Source organism: Acinonyx jubatus, chromosome A1 (genome assembly GCF_027475565.1).
Source record: "Acinonyx jubatus isolate Ajub_Pintada_27869175 chromosome A1, VMU_Ajub_asm_v1.0, whole genome shotgun sequence".
In the NCBI taxonomy this organism is placed as follows: domain Eukaryota; kingdom Metazoa; phylum Chordata; class Mammalia; order Carnivora; family Felidae; genus Acinonyx; species Acinonyx jubatus.
The window spans coordinates 139,916,787-139,933,379 of NC_069380.1; the positions used below are offsets into that span (position 1 = coordinate 139,916,787).

The 16,593-nt window shown below is 44.1% G+C and overlaps 2 protein-coding genes across 5 annotated transcripts in view; both read right to left on the bottom strand.

The window, feature by feature from the left end:
- Positions 1-6,262, bottom strand: part of WDR41 (WD repeat domain 41) — a 188,348-nt gene extending 182,086 nt beyond the window's left edge. For 2 of the 4 annotated variants that reach the window (XM_053224226.1, XM_053224224.1), the window contains exons 1-2: positions 6,051-6,260; positions 269-335 (exon numbers count right to left, since the gene is read on the bottom strand). In XM_053224226.1, the coding sequence (XP_053080201.1) occupies positions 269-271 (3 nt within the window). In that variant the 5' untranslated portion in view covers positions 272-335; positions 6,051-6,260. Of the gene's footprint in view, positions 1-268; positions 336-6,050 lie in introns of all 4 variants that reach the window. The other 2 variants (XM_053224232.1, XM_053224234.1) reach the window with 2 other exon arrangements.
- A 1,907-nt stretch (positions 6,263-8,169) lies between these two features.
- On the bottom strand, positions 8,170-16,142 carry OTP (orthopedia homeobox). Its single transcript, XM_027039537.2, has 3 exons — positions 16,106-16,142; positions 14,408-14,817; positions 8,170-8,700 (listed from the first exon to the last, which is right to left on the bottom strand). Exons 1-3 carry the CDS (start codon positions 16,140-16,142, stop codon positions 8,170-8,172), a joined length of 978 nt encoding a protein of 325 aa, XP_026895338.1.
- Positions 16,143-16,593: the final 451 nt, after the last annotated feature.

Here is a 16,593-nt window from a genome sequence, read left to right on the forward strand (position 1 = left end):
CTGATCTGAAAATAAGGCCCACAAGGAAAGGACAAAAAAATTCCAGTAAAGTGGAGAAGAGAATCCTCCAGGGTGACAGTGCTATCCTATGAGGCCCAGTTCCTTCAGGAAGCCTTGCTCAGGAATTCTAGCCCCAATGATCTCTTGCTTCTTTGAATTCCCAGTGCATTTATTATACAGATAAGAGAATTTAACACTTGATCAAATCATTAAAAACAGCTTGTGTACAACACTTTTTGCACTGTATATTAATTAAAATTTGTCTCACCATCTAGATATAGGTTCTTCAAGAGCTTGGGCATCATCTATTTCTCTGGCACCCCCATCTCCACAGCCTTGCCAATAAGCAAAAAAAAAGTAGTTATTGACTTATAAACTATGAAAAACATGTTAAATAAGGGAACTAAGGGTATTTATGACAGAGAAAATAAGACTGCAGAGGTATTCTCTACTCACTGAATATCCATGTGCTCCCCTATATTGGCCAGCTCTCTTGCAATTAGAAGAAGCTACATAACTAGTTCTTACTTATTGGAATATTAGCAGGAGTTTCCAGGCCAAACCATTAGAGCCAATTCACAGCCTTCCAGTTCTCTCCTTTCCTTCCCAGAAGACAATGGAAACCCCATAATGAAGTGGCCAAACCACAAAATGGAAAAAAAAAGCTTGCTATCACTGAGTCTCCACATGAAGGGGAGCTGTCCTGGGGAATCACTTCACTTATAGTGGAATTTTTGTAAGCAAGAAATAGACCTGGGTTGTTTAAAGCCAGAAAAAGGTTTATGTGGTACCATACCATATCCTGGTCTTATACTGATTAATAAAAGACTAAAAATAAAAATCATTTCAGTACTAAGATATGTGATGGAGTCTTAACAAGGCAAGACTACAGAAGGAAGAACAGGAAGCAGACTAGTCTCAATGAAATGAAGGGCTTCCAGGTGCTTGGGCCAATACTAGAGATCTGTCTTGTGATGAGTCAGAATCTGCAAGTCCACTTGCCGTGAAATGAAAACGGGACAACTATGGTCAGGGAATGTGAATGCGGTGACTTCAAATATCCCTTTAAGTGCTAAGATTTTATGATTCTATGGTTGACAGTGAAGGACAGAAAAATGAGAAACAGCTTATCCTGAGTTATGAATATTTAATATTATATATTAAGTAAAATAAAAAGATCCTCTTATAAAATCTTGCATGGAAAGACAAGAAACCTATCTGTAGCACCAAAGGATTCAAGGATTCTCTCCCTTGTGGATAGAGTCAAACCATCACGTCTCCCTTACAATGCCACCAATCCCCCTCAAAGTACTCTCAGAGCTGGCTTCCAAGTTTCTTGTTACATCAGCCCAGAGCTCATGTCACAAGAAGACAATTCCACTGATAAAGATTCCCCACACAAATAAAGAGCCTTCTCAGTGGCATGGTAGAACAATCTTGAATTCATTTCTAAAAAGCAGGTAAAGATCAAGAGGAAAGGCATTTTCTAGACTCCTGAAACCATGTTTAATTATTTTTATTTGAGAGAGAGAGAGAGCTAACATGAGCAGGGGAGATGGAGAGAGAGAGAGAGAGAGAGAGAGAGAGAGAGAATCTCAAGTGGGCTCCATACTCAGCATGCGGCTCAATCCCACAACCCTGGGATCATGACCTGAGCTGAAATCAAGAGTTGGATACTCAACCGACTGAGCCACCCAAAACCATGCTTAATTTTAATGCAGCTATCATGTCCCATCAAAAATCATCTGTCCTGCAGTGCTTGGGTAGCCTAGTCAGTTGAGTGTCCTACTCTTGATTTTGGCAAGGTCAAGATCTCAGAGTCCTGAGATCAAGCCCTGAACTGAGCATTGAGCCTGCTACCTGGGATTCTCGTTCTCTCTCTCTCTCTCTCTCTCTCTCTCTCTGCCTCTTTCCTGTGCTCACTCACTCCCTCTCAAAAAAAAAAAAATGGGGGCACGTGGCTGGCTTAGTCGGTTAAGTGTCCAGCTTCGGCTTAGGTCATGATCTTGCAGTATGTGAGTTCAAGCACTGCATCAGGATCTGGTGCTGACAGCTCAGAGCCTGGAGCCTGCTTTAGATTCTGAGTCTCCCTCTCTCTCTGCCCCTGCCCCACTAGCACTCTGTCTCTCTCTTGCACAAATAAAATAAAATACAAAGCATCAAAAAAATTTTTTAAATCATCTGTCCTGTTAAATAACGGGGGGGGATTATTAAACTTCTAAGTAAAGGAAGTGGTTTCGTGTCTTCCCTGAAAGTATTTTAAGAATAAAAACAGTATCTATTTGTCACGTATACAATGGTATTGCTGAACGACGACCTGAAGACCTGACTTAAAAATGATCTCTGCCACTTATTAGATATGTGGTAATGAGCAACTTATTTAGCCTCTGAGTTTCAATTTCTTCATCTATAAAATAGGGATTATAATATCTACTTCATATAGGTGGCATGATGATTAAAATGAGATAATGTGCCCTATATATTGAAAAACAGGGCTCAAATGTAAGGTACTAGAGGGAAAATAAGAAACACCATCTGAAAATGTTATTTCTGAAATCACTGTTGGAGTACCTCATAGTCAGACTAAGCATGTAATAATTAATAAAAACAAGGGCAGCAAAAACAGAAACCAGTTCAGCATCACTGAACTCATTCAGAATATTGCAATTATAAAAGCTACAAAGAACTTATTTTAATGTCAGTATACCTATGTTTTGAGTTTTATAATTTATAATTTTTATTTTTTTAATTTCTTAGTAATCACATGTAATCTTTTCAGTGTTAAGGGTTTCTAGAGCTTTTAATCTGACCTTGTTTGAGTTTATCTTTAAAAGATTCAGTAATGGCTGTGAGCAAAAGCATATAAAGCCCTGTGACATTTCAATGAAAGATATAAAGAACATACAGTATATATGTCATGAAGGTTAATTATCTATTCTTGGTACTTGTGAATTACTTCAACTAGGAACTAAAAGGGATTGTGGCAGCAGGAGCAACTGCAACAAGTCGCAAATCCAACTCAGCTTTAAAGATGGAAACTTGGATAGATGTGATATTTGATTATGTGGACACAAGATGCAGCTTAACTGCGCAAGCAACTAATTATGCCTGCTTAAAGACTATTATGATATTGTCAAAATCAAGAGAGGGCCTCTTTGTATCTCATCCCTAAAATTCCTTAAAAGTATTTTCTAATAAGTCTTATAAATTCATGCCTTTTTTTGATAGAGCACAAGCAGAAAAGCGAAAGGCATTGTTCTGTTTCTCTCTGTAATGACCACATGCTAAATAGGCCATGGTTCCTGTACCAAAAGCTCTGCACTGATGAGAGCGCAGAGAGTCAGGCAGGGGGTGCCCCCCTTTGTTGCTGCTTTCATTTTTAAAATGAATCATAATTTCTGCATTGGATACGAGGATGAGTTTACAGCTATTAGCCATCATATTAATAATTTAGAAAATACATGCCCAATCACTTGTGTTCTTTCAATTCCCTATGAACACAGCTGCAACCCACATTAGAAGCGAGGGTGAATGGATATTTTTCAGATGAGATATTTGGGCTGAATTATTAGGGTAGCCTGTACTACAAAATTACTAATAAACATTGCTTCTGGCTCAATTTAGCCTGAACTCAGTGAACCTAGTCAATGGTGACAAATCAAAAACTCTGAAATGCCCAATGAATGAATCTAACTAATCAAGGAACCCTGTAGGAAGTGGATGCCAGGATTAATGAGCCAGCAGTCTCACCATGCCATGCTGTTATTTCTTCACATAAATGCCCTTAGATGAGATTACCTTTATGTCATGAAAAGGAGAAAAGGAAGGTTACATTCCTTCAACTGACAAGTTAACTACTGCCATTACTAGAAGACACATCTTTGTGGGCTAAGTTTTCTCTTGATCCTAAAAATTACAGTGTAGAGTCCACAACACAAATGAGAAACATTTTCATTTTCAGATGAAGCAGTCATTGAGGAAATCAAACATAAATTGCTCCAAAGTTAGAATTTCTTCCGTATTCTCCATTTCTACCTACCTTGATTTACCCAAATTGCTCTGCATCCTATTTTGTTTCCAGTACCTAATATCACCTTTAGAAGTTGAAGTCCTATATCCTATTTCTGCCACCATCAGCAAAAGGTAAACTAAGTGCAACACCATTACCATGTCATCATGTTCTACCACACATATTTATTTAGTACCAATCTTGAGGAGAAAATTACACAAGGATGAATATGCGTAGTCAAATAAATCAATCACATAGTTACATCATAATAAACTTTGACTCTTTCTAGCCAGCATGTGGTGACGGTATTCAATGCCAAATAGGCCCCTCGGCAAAAAGTATAATTCATTAGAGGTAGGATATCCAGCATGTTGTACTATGTACCTTGTCTTCTAATAGTATTCACCTTTATTGTCTTTTTTCCCTTATTGAATGTAATTATTTATTATTATAACTTTAACAGTTTGGAGACACAATTGCTGCTGACAAAGAGTAAAAAATAAGGACTATTCTGTAGTTGGGTTTTTTTCCTCCCTCAAAATGCAGAAATCTTTCAGACTTGTGACTGAGATTCTCATTCTCTGCTTTTTATCTTTGCTAAACTGTCAACTTTAACAACCTAGGCCAGGTTGTCTTCCCTTATGCTAATACTATATATGACATTAAAATGCTCAGGATTCTTAATACAAAAATCTATTGCTATAGAAACAAATATTATTCTAAAGTCAGGTCAAGTGAAAAACTCTGTACACTTTCATTATAATATTGATAAATAACCATTATATTATGAAATATAAGTATCTTTGAGAGCATCTATCACTTGAGTTGATTTGTAACTTCTCATCAGTGTTCTGAGTTGGCCCATTTTTTTCAAATGAAAGATTTCCCTTGCCTTTGAGAAATACAATTTTTAAAGATTCCATTTAGCATCCTTTATTGCATTCCTACATCATAAAGTTATGCTTTATAGCAGCATAAAAAAGCTGTAAAATTAGCATCCTTGTAAACAACCTTCCATGCTCACTGGTAAAGCAATCTGTAATTTGTAGTGATCTCTTAAATGTGACTTGAGATTACAGTAGCTACGAATTCAAGTTTTTCTTAAAAAAAGCACTAGTTAATTCAAGGGAATATGATGAAATGTAAAAACAAGAAAAAGTATTTTTCATCTACAGATATTTTAGAAATGATTATTATGCTGCTAAATTCTAGAGTGCTAACATTCAGAAATGTTCCATTTGTATATGAAATCCCAAATGAGCATGTTTTTATCTTCTTTAATATTTTAACCTTATATTAAAAAATACCCTTTAGAAAATGTAAAATTCAAATATTCTGTGAACACACTCACCAATTTTACCTCTAATTAAATTCCTAAGGTAACATGAAGACACGATTTTTCTCGATCATAGAAAATCATGTATTTTTGTCCTTGCCTTCGAGGAGATTCTACTGTGCTCTTAGTTGAGTAACAATTACAACAGGTCCTAAAATTCATATGTAGTCCAGTGGTACAGTCTTTTTAGGGTTTACACACTATGGCAACCAAATGAGAAATCTTCCCAGGGAATTGGGTGCACTCTCAATGCCCATAATGACCCTTAAAGTTTAAACCACAAGATCAATTTTGATTAGTCTTCCAAAGAATGCCTGTGATATTGATTTGCCTCCAAGTTTAAAACACACCACAACCTTCCCTCTCAGACTACCAAAGAAACAGCAATTTTCACTACTAGTTAGTTTCAGCACGTGGCTGTATTCGAGGTTGGCTCACACCAAAGAAGGACCCTAAGCAAACGAGAGCGGCCAGATGAAGCAAAGCCTGAGAGGCACAACCCAAAGCCAGGTCGTCCTATTTCAGACCTGCCGTTTGCCTCCGCTCGTGAGGTCTGGGGTTATAAGAAGCCGAGTCCAGATCCTGAAGAAACAAAGGAACCAGGTCGCCGCTTTCAAAAAGCCAGGAGGCCTAGGCCCTAGGAAAGTACACCCCCACCCCCTCCCCGGACGGCCCAGCCCTTTCACGTTTCAGTCCACTGCATACCTGGGACCAGACGCGACTTTGGGTTAGTGACGCCTGAGGGCAGAGCTACCGGTCCCCAGACTTCCTTTACTATGGTCCTTCTGGCCTACAGCTTTCCTATCACAAGCACGCAGCCCGAAGAGGGTCGCCCTCCACTCCCTTGCCGTAGGTAAACGGTTCACAAGAGAAGCTCATCAACCCTCGAGCCCTGAGTTTAGTGCCGGCAGCTGCGCCCTGAGACTCACTCTGGAAGCCCTGGCAGGCCCAAAGCCTCGCGAGGCCTGGAGCTCGCGCGAGGCCCCGTCTTCTGGCTTCCGGCTCGTGGACTGCGTGATTCAAAGCCTGGCCTCCTGCACCAGAGCGCTGCCTAGGCCGCGGTGCAACCCGGAAACTGAACCCCACCCTACTGAATGGGGTTCCCACCATTTGAGATCCGGGATCTTCGCCAGTTGAGAGCCCTCGTGCATACAACAGGACGAGCCCTCTTCCCCTCCCCCACTTGACCCCTTTCCTGAAATTCAAAGTCACAACAAAACCCATCATTCTCCATATCACATACTGAAAATGATTTTATTTTATCCATTTACATTTAACTTGATATAAACTTGTCCGGAAAAGTCAAATAATATGCTTTATATTAGCTCAAACATTTATTAAGAAAACCAAATTCCATAAATAAGCACAGACAATAAGTTAAAACATATCACAAATTGACCAGTATGTAACAAGAATGCTTTATCTACACAAAACATCCTATTTCACATGTTTGTTCATTCTTCGAAAGCGCTTCTGTTCTCTGGGTTTGGATTTGACCAGCACATGCAGAAAGAGCTGATTGCGTTTCTCTGTACAAAGTTGCAGGGTTGTAGATGTCCGGGTGCACCCATCGGCAGCCGGCAAGGGCCAGAGCGGTGGCCGAGGGGCACGAGGGACGACAGGACGACCACAAAACAACCTAGGGCACAGAGCAGCGAGGAGAGAAACGGAAAAGGAAGCAAACAAACCCCAGTCCTGAAGGATCCAGAAAAGAGATGTGGCTTTTACAAAAGGAAAATTTTCTTACATTTATTTTATTCTTCCTTATAAAGACTTATCAAAATGGGTAAGATCACCTCTTCTTCATCACCTGACTGATTTCGTCTACTCCAGCCACCCAACTCACTGGCATATTCCTCCTGAGAAGCCTTCCCTTCTATAACCTCACACAGTTGTGCTAAAGAAAATAAAAGTAAGAGAAAATAAAAGTGTTCTTTTGCAAGCCAATAGAGGGCTGCATGGATGTGACTGGGCGGACGGGGTAAGGGTAGGGTGGTGGGAGAGGAAAGAAAAAGAGGGGTTTGGAGAAAGAATACAGGGATAAATCAAATTAGATCAGTTGGGCCCTCAGATGAGGCGGTTGTAGCAGATGCTTGTCCTCCTTTAAGACGAAAATCCCTAACATTGTGCTGTCCCTTGAACACGTCCGTGTGTGACCTAGGTGCACTGTGTATGCGTGTGTGTACGTGTATGTGTAGTGTCTGAAAGTGAGCGAGAGCGCGGGTGTGTGTGTTTCTGCCCACAAACCAGTCCATTGGTGTCTGATTTCAGATCCTGAGTCGACTCCCTGGTAAGTAAAATGGCGGGAAGGATGCTTTTTGCAGGGCGCGGGAGGAGGGGCGTAAGGTGCGGGTAAAGAAGGGCTGGAGGGGAGGCGGCGGGTGAGGGGGTCGTAGGCGTCGTGTTGAAGGTGTAGGTGAGAATGCCGCCAGTCGGAAGGCTGGGAGGAGGGCGCGAGCACGCTACTTGCGAGCCGGGTGGAGGAGGGTAGCCGGAAAGGGTGGGGTGAAGTGCTGGAGAAGGGGGCCAGGGAAGAGTTGGGGGAGACGGGAAGAGGAGCTGAGAGGAGAGTGGGGACCGGGGCGGGCGAAATCAGGTGGAGGGGAGGCCTCGCGGGCTGGGGCTTGGGGAGAGCCCCAGAGAACGAACGAGAGAGGAGAGAACAAAACGAGAAGTGGAAGTGGCGGAGGCCGGGTCGGGGGACAGGGCAGGGCGCCGGGGCAGGGGCCCGGGCAGGGAGCGGGGGCCCGGGCGCGCGCCGGAAGGACCTCGGGGCGGCCCTGGGGGCGGCGCCGGGGGCGGAGCGGGCTGGGGCGCGGCTGCATTAAGTGAAGCTCATGGAGACTGTGTGCTCTAGCGCCTTGCGGCGGAGGGAGGCGATGCTCGTGCCCCGCCACACGTCGCTGCTGTCCGGGGAGCTGCAGAGCTGGGGCGAGCCGGAGACGTTGCTGGGGCCGGGGAGGGAGGCGGGCACCATGCCGGGGAAGGCGGGCTGGTAGAGGTGCGACTGCAGCCCCGCGCCGTTGGAGCCCGCCAGGCTGTTGGACAGGCCCATGGAGTTGGGCGGCGGCCCGGCCGCCAGGCTGCACTGGGACAGCGACTGCGCCATAGCTTGCTGCCTGCCCAGAGCCGGCGGCAGCGGCAACTGTGATACGCCCGGCATGGCGGCCGCCGCCCAGCGGGTGTCGTTGGCGTGGAAAGAGCACAGGCTGTCGCCCATAGCGGCGGCGGCGGCGGCGGCGGCTGACGGAAACTGAGGCAGGCCTGGTGTGGGCAGCAGAGTTCCCGGCGCGCGGAACACGTTGGTGGTCTTCTTGCGTTTCTTCCACTTAGCGCGCCGGTTCTGGAACCAGACCTGGAGCGGGCGGGGCGGGAGACACACAGAGCGCTATTAGCGAGCGGGCTGGCCAGGGGGTGGGGCGGGGGCTTGAGCCTGAGAAACCTGCGTCAGACACTGCCCCAGGCGGGACAAGTACCATCTGCCCAAAGTGCCCGTACACTCAGCCAGAGACCGCGGTTCTTCGTCAGCTCGAGACAACCGGAGTCCCTTGCACTCAGCAAGCGCCAACCTCCGGGGTCCTGATAGTGCCCCGGAGCGCATACACTGGGTGCAAACATACCACCGCGTGCAGTGTTCACCACGCCCCTGCACGCTGGCACATTCTATGCACTGCTTAGAGGCACAAGTCTGCAGGCAGGCATGTGTCAAAATCGGACCCACAGATGTACAAATGAAGATAAACATGTGTACCCATGTGGCTTAATAGCGTGCCTTATAACACTGATGGGCTATAGAATTTTCAGAAACGCTGGAAATTTGGAAATTGATGAGGGGCTGAGGATGACCTAGCCAGTTTCAAAATCGAAAGACAAAGGAAAACCCCTAACGCCACGGATGACAGAGCGGAGAGGTTAATATAGTGATCCTTGTGGGAAAGCGAGCCGCACTGAGCTACGGTGTTGTTTGGGTCGCCACCGTGATTTCTGATTCGTAGCGACTGGTTCTACTGCCACAAGTCTCCATGCCTCATTCTCGAACCCCTCTGAGGGCACCTTTTATCTGAGCTGTACAGATGTGCTGGAACCTGCTGCCAGGGCCCTGAGCCCCACGTCCTTCAAGTCTATTTTCAGAAGCTTGCTGAGAACCCCGAATTACAAGGTTTCCAATTCCTCAAGTCTCCCCTATTTGATCTGTTTCATGTATAAACTGAAAACAAATTTTCTGAGCAGTACAAATTAGAGGTCAAGTTTAAAGCACACACTAGTAATGAATCAAATTTGATTTTGCTTCAGACCCACATATCTTTCTTTTTAGAGGAGATGTGTTTGATAAAATATACTCCAAATAAAAATAAGCCTCGTACTCGTTTTGTCTTAACAATACCTCTGAATTTCTGAACTTACCAGACAAACTTGACAATTAATGCCATATTCACCACCACAGGGGAAGGAAGAGTTCTTCTGAAAGATACCAGGTAAACTGCCTGACCAAGAGAACTTCCTGTTTCCCCATACTTGAATTTGGGTTGTGTGTGGTTTTTTGTTTTGTTTTGTTTTGTTTTGTTTTTTAATAATAATTGGCAGTACGCCTACCTGGCAGGCTTTCAGTTTAACACATAGTCAGTTGGAGGTTTAGTGAGCACAAAAATAAATTACATAAGACACAACTCAGGTACTGATTGAGTTTCCTCTTAGAATGTGACAAACGTAATTTGACCATATTCATGACCAAAAGGTTATTCATCTGTTAATCCATGCTATTTAGTGTTTATTCTGCAAGCTAAAGGATCATGAGTATGGATGTACCTGACCTATTCTCAGTAAGCCAGCTATTCACAGAGGCATGTTACACTGTGCAGGTGAAGACCCTCCACGCTTACTAGTGTGAACGGCATTGCACTCTAGACATATTGCCGGCCTTTGAGCTGGCCCTGGCCTTTCTACCGTACCCAAGCCATCACCCATCATTTCATCTTTCTCTGATTTCTACCCCATTTCCCATGTTTCTGCCTACCCCAGTTTCCTGATTGTGTAAAGATGCCGGGTCCCTTACTTGCTAAAGCCCCTAGAGTAGGTGGCACAACGGATTAATGAGACTGCGGGGCCCTTGATAGTAACTGGGATCAATGCCGATGGCGGAGAATTGAGCTGTTTAGCGGCCTGGAGCAGAGAGTAACCCGCAGGAGCCAAGGAAAGCACAGTGAGGAGACCTGTGGCCACAGGTCACTTTGCATTACCCATCCTAGGCTGCATTGAGGAGAGGTAGACTGGATGGAGCCCTAGACAGGGAGGATGTCTATGTCCAAACGGTCCCCACATCTCACATTCTGCACTCGGGTATATTTAGAAAGATAGCTATAAAGACCGGTTCCTATCGGCCTGCAAAGTGTCAGTAAATCCCTAAATGTTTGAATATCTTGGGCTGGGCAGTGGGCGAAGAGGGTGGCAGACATCTGGGGGGGGGGGGAGAGGTTCCGGAGAAGCAGAAGAAAGAAGAGCGGGGCGGAGGGATTGCCCCTACAGTGGAAAACACAACTGCTAGAAAGGTTTCTGGACCTCAGGCACAGGTGGAAAAGAACAGCTGTTAAAGAACTAAATATGATAGGAATAATCGAAAAATCGTGCTCAATTATGTTTGAGGGTTAGTAGTCAAATGATGGCTACAAAATTTTTTATGTTTCATGGCTTACTGGGGTTGTGAAAAAAATCTGCATGGGGTCTGAGCACCTCCGTTCCAAGCTATGATGCATATGTTTTTAAAATGTGAATGTTTCCACTTGAAAACTAGAGCATGACGGATTAAAATGCAGGCAAAACCTAAGGGAGATTTTGAGAATGCACAGATGACAACTCCAGAAAATATATTAACCGCAGCCACTGGCCAACTTTGTACTCAGTTTGAAATGCAGCTCTTTTCAGAAAATGCTTAATACAACAGTGAGAATCTAATGGAGGTTGGAATTTAAAAATCCACTTTCATGATATCTGCTGTTACAGTAATATAGACATACTGTAAATGTATTTTAAAATATATAGCCCGTTTAATTCCCCACCTATAAATGGCTCAGAAATAGAGAAAGAGAGGGAGAAAGAGAGAATATTACTTTTTTCCCCCTCGAAGCAAACGCTTTATGAAGATCTCATTGGAATCCAGCAAATGATTAATGTGAAGATTTGGGAGGAAATCTGGGGAGCTGTATTAAAGCCGAGATCTCAGGTTCATTTCGATCAGCCAGCCGTGAACTCTGGGCCGAATTCATTACACTTTAATAGTGCTGGGAGAGGAAGAAAATGCAATTTCTCATTCCATTAGAAAACGAGAAAATACTCTCAGCTTGTCCCCCTATTAAGATGTGGCAGGTGACAGGGCCATTCTGGGGGACACGGTCAATGGAATTACAGCACATTATTTTTGTTCGTATAAAATATTGAAAGGCAAGCCTGACTGTGCAGAAGTTATTTCACTGATTTGGTTTTTATGTAAATAAAATATTGAAAGTTAATTAATCCGTGCTAGAGACTAATGATTATGCTTATTATATTGCATTTGATCGCGTAATTTGCATGATTCTCGCATTGCTGCTTAATAAGCCATTCTAGGTTATAAATAATTCTGAAATTGGTTTCTAATAATGGCATGCTATAAAAGGAATGGTTTTATTACACTAGCCAGAAAAGGGGAGCGATATCAGACATGGAATTGGCCTCCATGTGAGTAGAAGTGCTTTAATAAGTACTTAAAAGTGTGATATATACCAGATATAGGTAAAAATAAGTATGTTGGATCAGTTAGTCTAGAATTAAAAAAACATCTTTAAAAGCATACAATTGTAATAAATTAAATGTTTAGATCATTTTTAATCAGTGCAGTGGCCCACATACTGAAAAGAATGTGTGGCAATCTGTTAACTCTAAAGAAAACTATGAAGTACTCATCATATAAGAACATAAACCAATTACTATTTAATTTGAATTTGGTCAAGGAGCAATGGTACAGTGAATTGTGAAGTAAATACATTTTCCATAAATTATTTTTGCATTACATTACATAATGTTAATCATTTTGAAATGTTAATTAAGAAGGTTATGTTGATCTGATTACTTTTTAAACTATGAAACATTATTTTTAAAAATATTGAAATTGCCATTCTATTAAATTGTTCCTATCAGCAGCCTCAAGCTATTATCTTTTGTTGAACATTATGCTAGAACAATTAAAGTACTTTGTCTTTTTCTTCTTGATTATTCTTTTGTGTACTTTTTGAAAATAACTGTTTCTATTACATAGTTTGTATTTTATTTCATTTACAACTTTTTCTATTAAAAGAACCACTGCCATTAACCTTTGGAAGACCTAATAAAGTTTAATAGACCTCATTTTCTTTTTTCATAAAGTCGGTTGTCCAATTATATTTTATTTGTGATTCTAAGTTCTATTTTAATTTAAACTAATTACCACTATGTCTAGGTTAAGCAACAGCATTTTACTCTTTAAAACAAAAATTATTAGGTAGTATTTCTCTTGAGGGACAAAAAGCAAATTTATGAATTTTGAACCTACAAGATTTTAAGAAGCCAGTATTATCATTAACGGTAATGAAAGTATTGAAATTGTTTATTTCTGGTAAGGTTTGGACCCAGCTTCAGGTTTAAAAAGAGGTGGGAAGTAAAAATCTTTTTAAACAATAATATATATCTGCACAATGCAGTTAACACTTTTGGGGTGTTCAATTTCAATGGCCCATGATTCAGGGTTTCCAAAGTCCACTGACGAAACCACCTGGACTTACAATGAGTAAAAATGTTAATCTATGTTCTACCTTGATGATTACTTTATTAATTGACCACTTTAAGTTCCCAGCGATATTCATTTGCTGACTACTTACAGCAGAAGCATATCCGTTTTTCCAGGTTAGACTATTTTTACAATGTCGAAGGCAGACATAAACATTCAACACTGTGATTATGGACACCCTTGTCTCTTACTTCTTAGATCAAATGTAAAGCAACTGGGAACTTTAAACTTAATTTGTTAAAGCAGCTAGAGATGAAATTGGCACCCTGGATGACATAGAGAAACTATCACGTTCAAGACAGGAAAGGAAGGTTTTCAGAACCCTGGATAGCTCAAGACTCAGTGAGCGCCTTGGTATTTCACCTAGAGCAGTGGTCCATAAAAGATCTGATATATTGTTTTCATTCTTTTTCAAAAAGCGGGGGGGAAATGAGATTCGCTGAGCTTATACTTTTATTCCACAATTTTCAGAAAAGTTATAGATGTGATTTTCAAAGTTATATATACTTTACAACTTGGAGGGTGGTTGGCCGAGAACAAGGTATCAGTAACGAATTCGTCTGCTACCTGTCAATCTTTCTTGCCCTAAATGTCCTTTCTTCAGATCGGATATCTACAACAGAAAGCCTTCAGTCCCCCCATCCCCAGTTTCCTTAAGGGGAAAACCAGGGTTCAAAGACTGGGGATCTTTACAGCCGCTCTCGGCGGCGCTTCGGTAGACCATCAAAGTTTAAAACCTTTGCAAACCTCAAAGCTCGGGGTTTGTTGTCTTAGAGCTGCTGGAGGGTGACATGCAAGAGAATAAAGCTGCACCGTGAAACTCAGGTATGGATTTTTTGTAAGGTGCCATCATGCCTTATTTCCTCCCTTTTCAAGTTTTCTGTAGAATTGTTGCATTCCCCCCATTTATCCAGACGCTTAACACAAACTCATTAGGGGTAATGAAATACTTGTGAAGAACTCGAGGTGGAGTGGAGGTGCGCGCTCAGCTTAGCCGCCTGGGAGACGCGGAGGCTGGGAGACGCAGAGCTTCCCTTCTCAGGACGAATGAGACGACCTAACAGTAGAACACCGCCGGCTTCGCTTTTGAGGCATTTCTGCAGGAATGTGGCTATACTGGTGGGAGGTGGGAGCCCTGCTTGTCCATGGAACTTATAAGGAAGCCGAAGAGCAGCCCAGGACCCCGACAGGGAAAAGACCCCGCTTGTTTTGCCCAAATCCTCCCGCCCCACCTTGCCTTCTGCCCCGGCGCCCAAGCCCGGCGTACCTGCACTCGGGATTCCGTCAGCCCGATACGCAGCGCCAGCTCCTCGCGCATAAAGATGTCGGGGTAGTGAGTCTTCGCGAAGCTCCTCTCCAACTCGTTGAGCTGCGCCGGGGTGAAGCGCGTCCGGTGGCGCTTCTGCTTCTGTTGGCCCTGCTGCTGGCCGGCTTGGCTGGGGTTCGGGCCTCCTTGGGGCCCCGGCTGTTTGTCCGGGTCCTTTGCGCTCACCGCCAGCGAGGCCGGCGTAGAGCCCACTGTAGTGATGTCCTCCCCGGGCAGCAGAGTGGCTCCCTCGACTGGGTCGGAGTTGGGCGCTAGGTCCCCCGGATGGCCCCCAGGGTCGGAGCCCCCCACGCCCAGCCTACACTTCACCGCCTCCCGGTGGCCCAGAAGCTCGGCAGCATCTTTCATACCTGAGGAGGGAAGGGGATCGCGGTCACTACCTTCCTGACGATGCCAGGAGGGACTATCCTCCCTGCGCGGTCCTCCTTTAGCCCCATCCTTGGCTCCCTCTGCGCCCACGTTCGCCCTATGAAGGAAACTCTCGGGATGCTCAGCTGGGTTCCCCAGAATTTGGACAGCCAAGTTGGAATACCATCTCCCGGCCCTTTCCCCTCTCTCTGCAGCCGGCTCTCGTAGTAAACAGCACATGCTTTCATATCTCCGGCAGTGGAACACTCCCAGTCCCGGCAAAGAAACATGCCTTCGAGTCCCTTTCATGAACCGTACCCCTGATGTCCCAGGAAAGCGAGAGCATATCCTTGGACTGGGGTGGGAGGGGGGAGAAAAGAAAGAAAGAAAATTAAACGATTCCTTGGTTGCTGCCCCACCTGCGCTCAGACAGCTTGGCGAACTCTACCGCCGGCCCTCAGCCGATTCCCTCTCACTTTTGGAAGATGAATAATTCTCCAAGCCTTCCACCCTCTGAAATCAACCCAAATCAGCTCCGCCTCCCCCTCAAATCAGAGAAAGTGTTTGGAAAATGGAGTCACATCCATCACCAAAGATTCCCAAACCGGAAACCCAGAGCCCAGCAACCCAGACAGCATTAAGGAAACTCAAGGAAACTATAGACAGAGCAGTGAATCAAACTTTACAGAATTCAACTTCCTTCCGGAGAAATAAAAGGCGCGTTTCTCTCAGCCATTGGCAATGCCGAGTCCCTTGCAGGCGGGGATGCCTGTGAGGATGAATTTGGCTTTTCTCCTTTCTCAGTGAACACACTTAGCAAATCTGCCTCGATTGCAGCGGCTTCTCGTTTGTGCCAGATTTTTACAAATTCAACCATTCTTAGATGAAGGGTAGAGAATGAGGCAGGAGGAGAGAGCAAAAAAGAGGAGGGAAAAAAATTCCTAATCAAAGCAAACAGGAGGGGAAAAGAGAGAAAGAAAAACACCTCCTAACAAATTAGCTCAGGGTAGATCGCCGTTCAAAAAAAATTAATAATAATAAGGGAGAGGGAAGAAGGGGAAAAAAGGAAAAACAAAAAGTAACAACACTTCCCAAGTCCTCTTTTGGATCTACATATTCCATAGATTTTTTTTTTAAAAGACGATGTTAAATCAAATTAAACTTTAATGCAGCACAATTACTTTTAAAGAAATTAGTCCATTTAGGGCGCATTAAGGTAAAATAAGGAACAAATTGACAATTTCCTGCCCAGGCTTCTCCTGGCTGCCCGGGCGAGAGGCGCGCACTCACCTAGCCTGGCGTCCAGGAGGTCGGCGTGAGACAGCATCGCGCACCGCTCCAGGGCGAAAGCTGTTCCCCCCCAAATTTTAGCGGCTTTAAGTTATTTAAAATAGATATAAGCTATAAGCTATACGATATAGATATATATAGATCACCTAAATGAAAGAAAATTCGGTTTGTGGTTAAAAAGGGGGCTTCTTGCATTATAATGTCCTTTAGAGAGACGGGGAGGTGCTTAACAGTTGAATGAACCCGTGAGCAGCTCGGCAAGGGGACCAATCAGGAGGGCAGCCTGCAAATGTCAGCGCCGGGAGAGTCCCCCACTCCGCCCGCCCGCCCGCGCCCGCCCGGAGGAGGCGGTGGCGGCGGCCCTGGCAGCTCCAGCCGCGAGCAGCAGCAAAAGCAGCGGAGGCCGCCTCGGTCTCGCCCTGGGCTTCTGGGCCTGGCTCCCGTAGGTTCCTCCCCGAGATTTTCTCCAGTCACACCTTTCCTTTTCC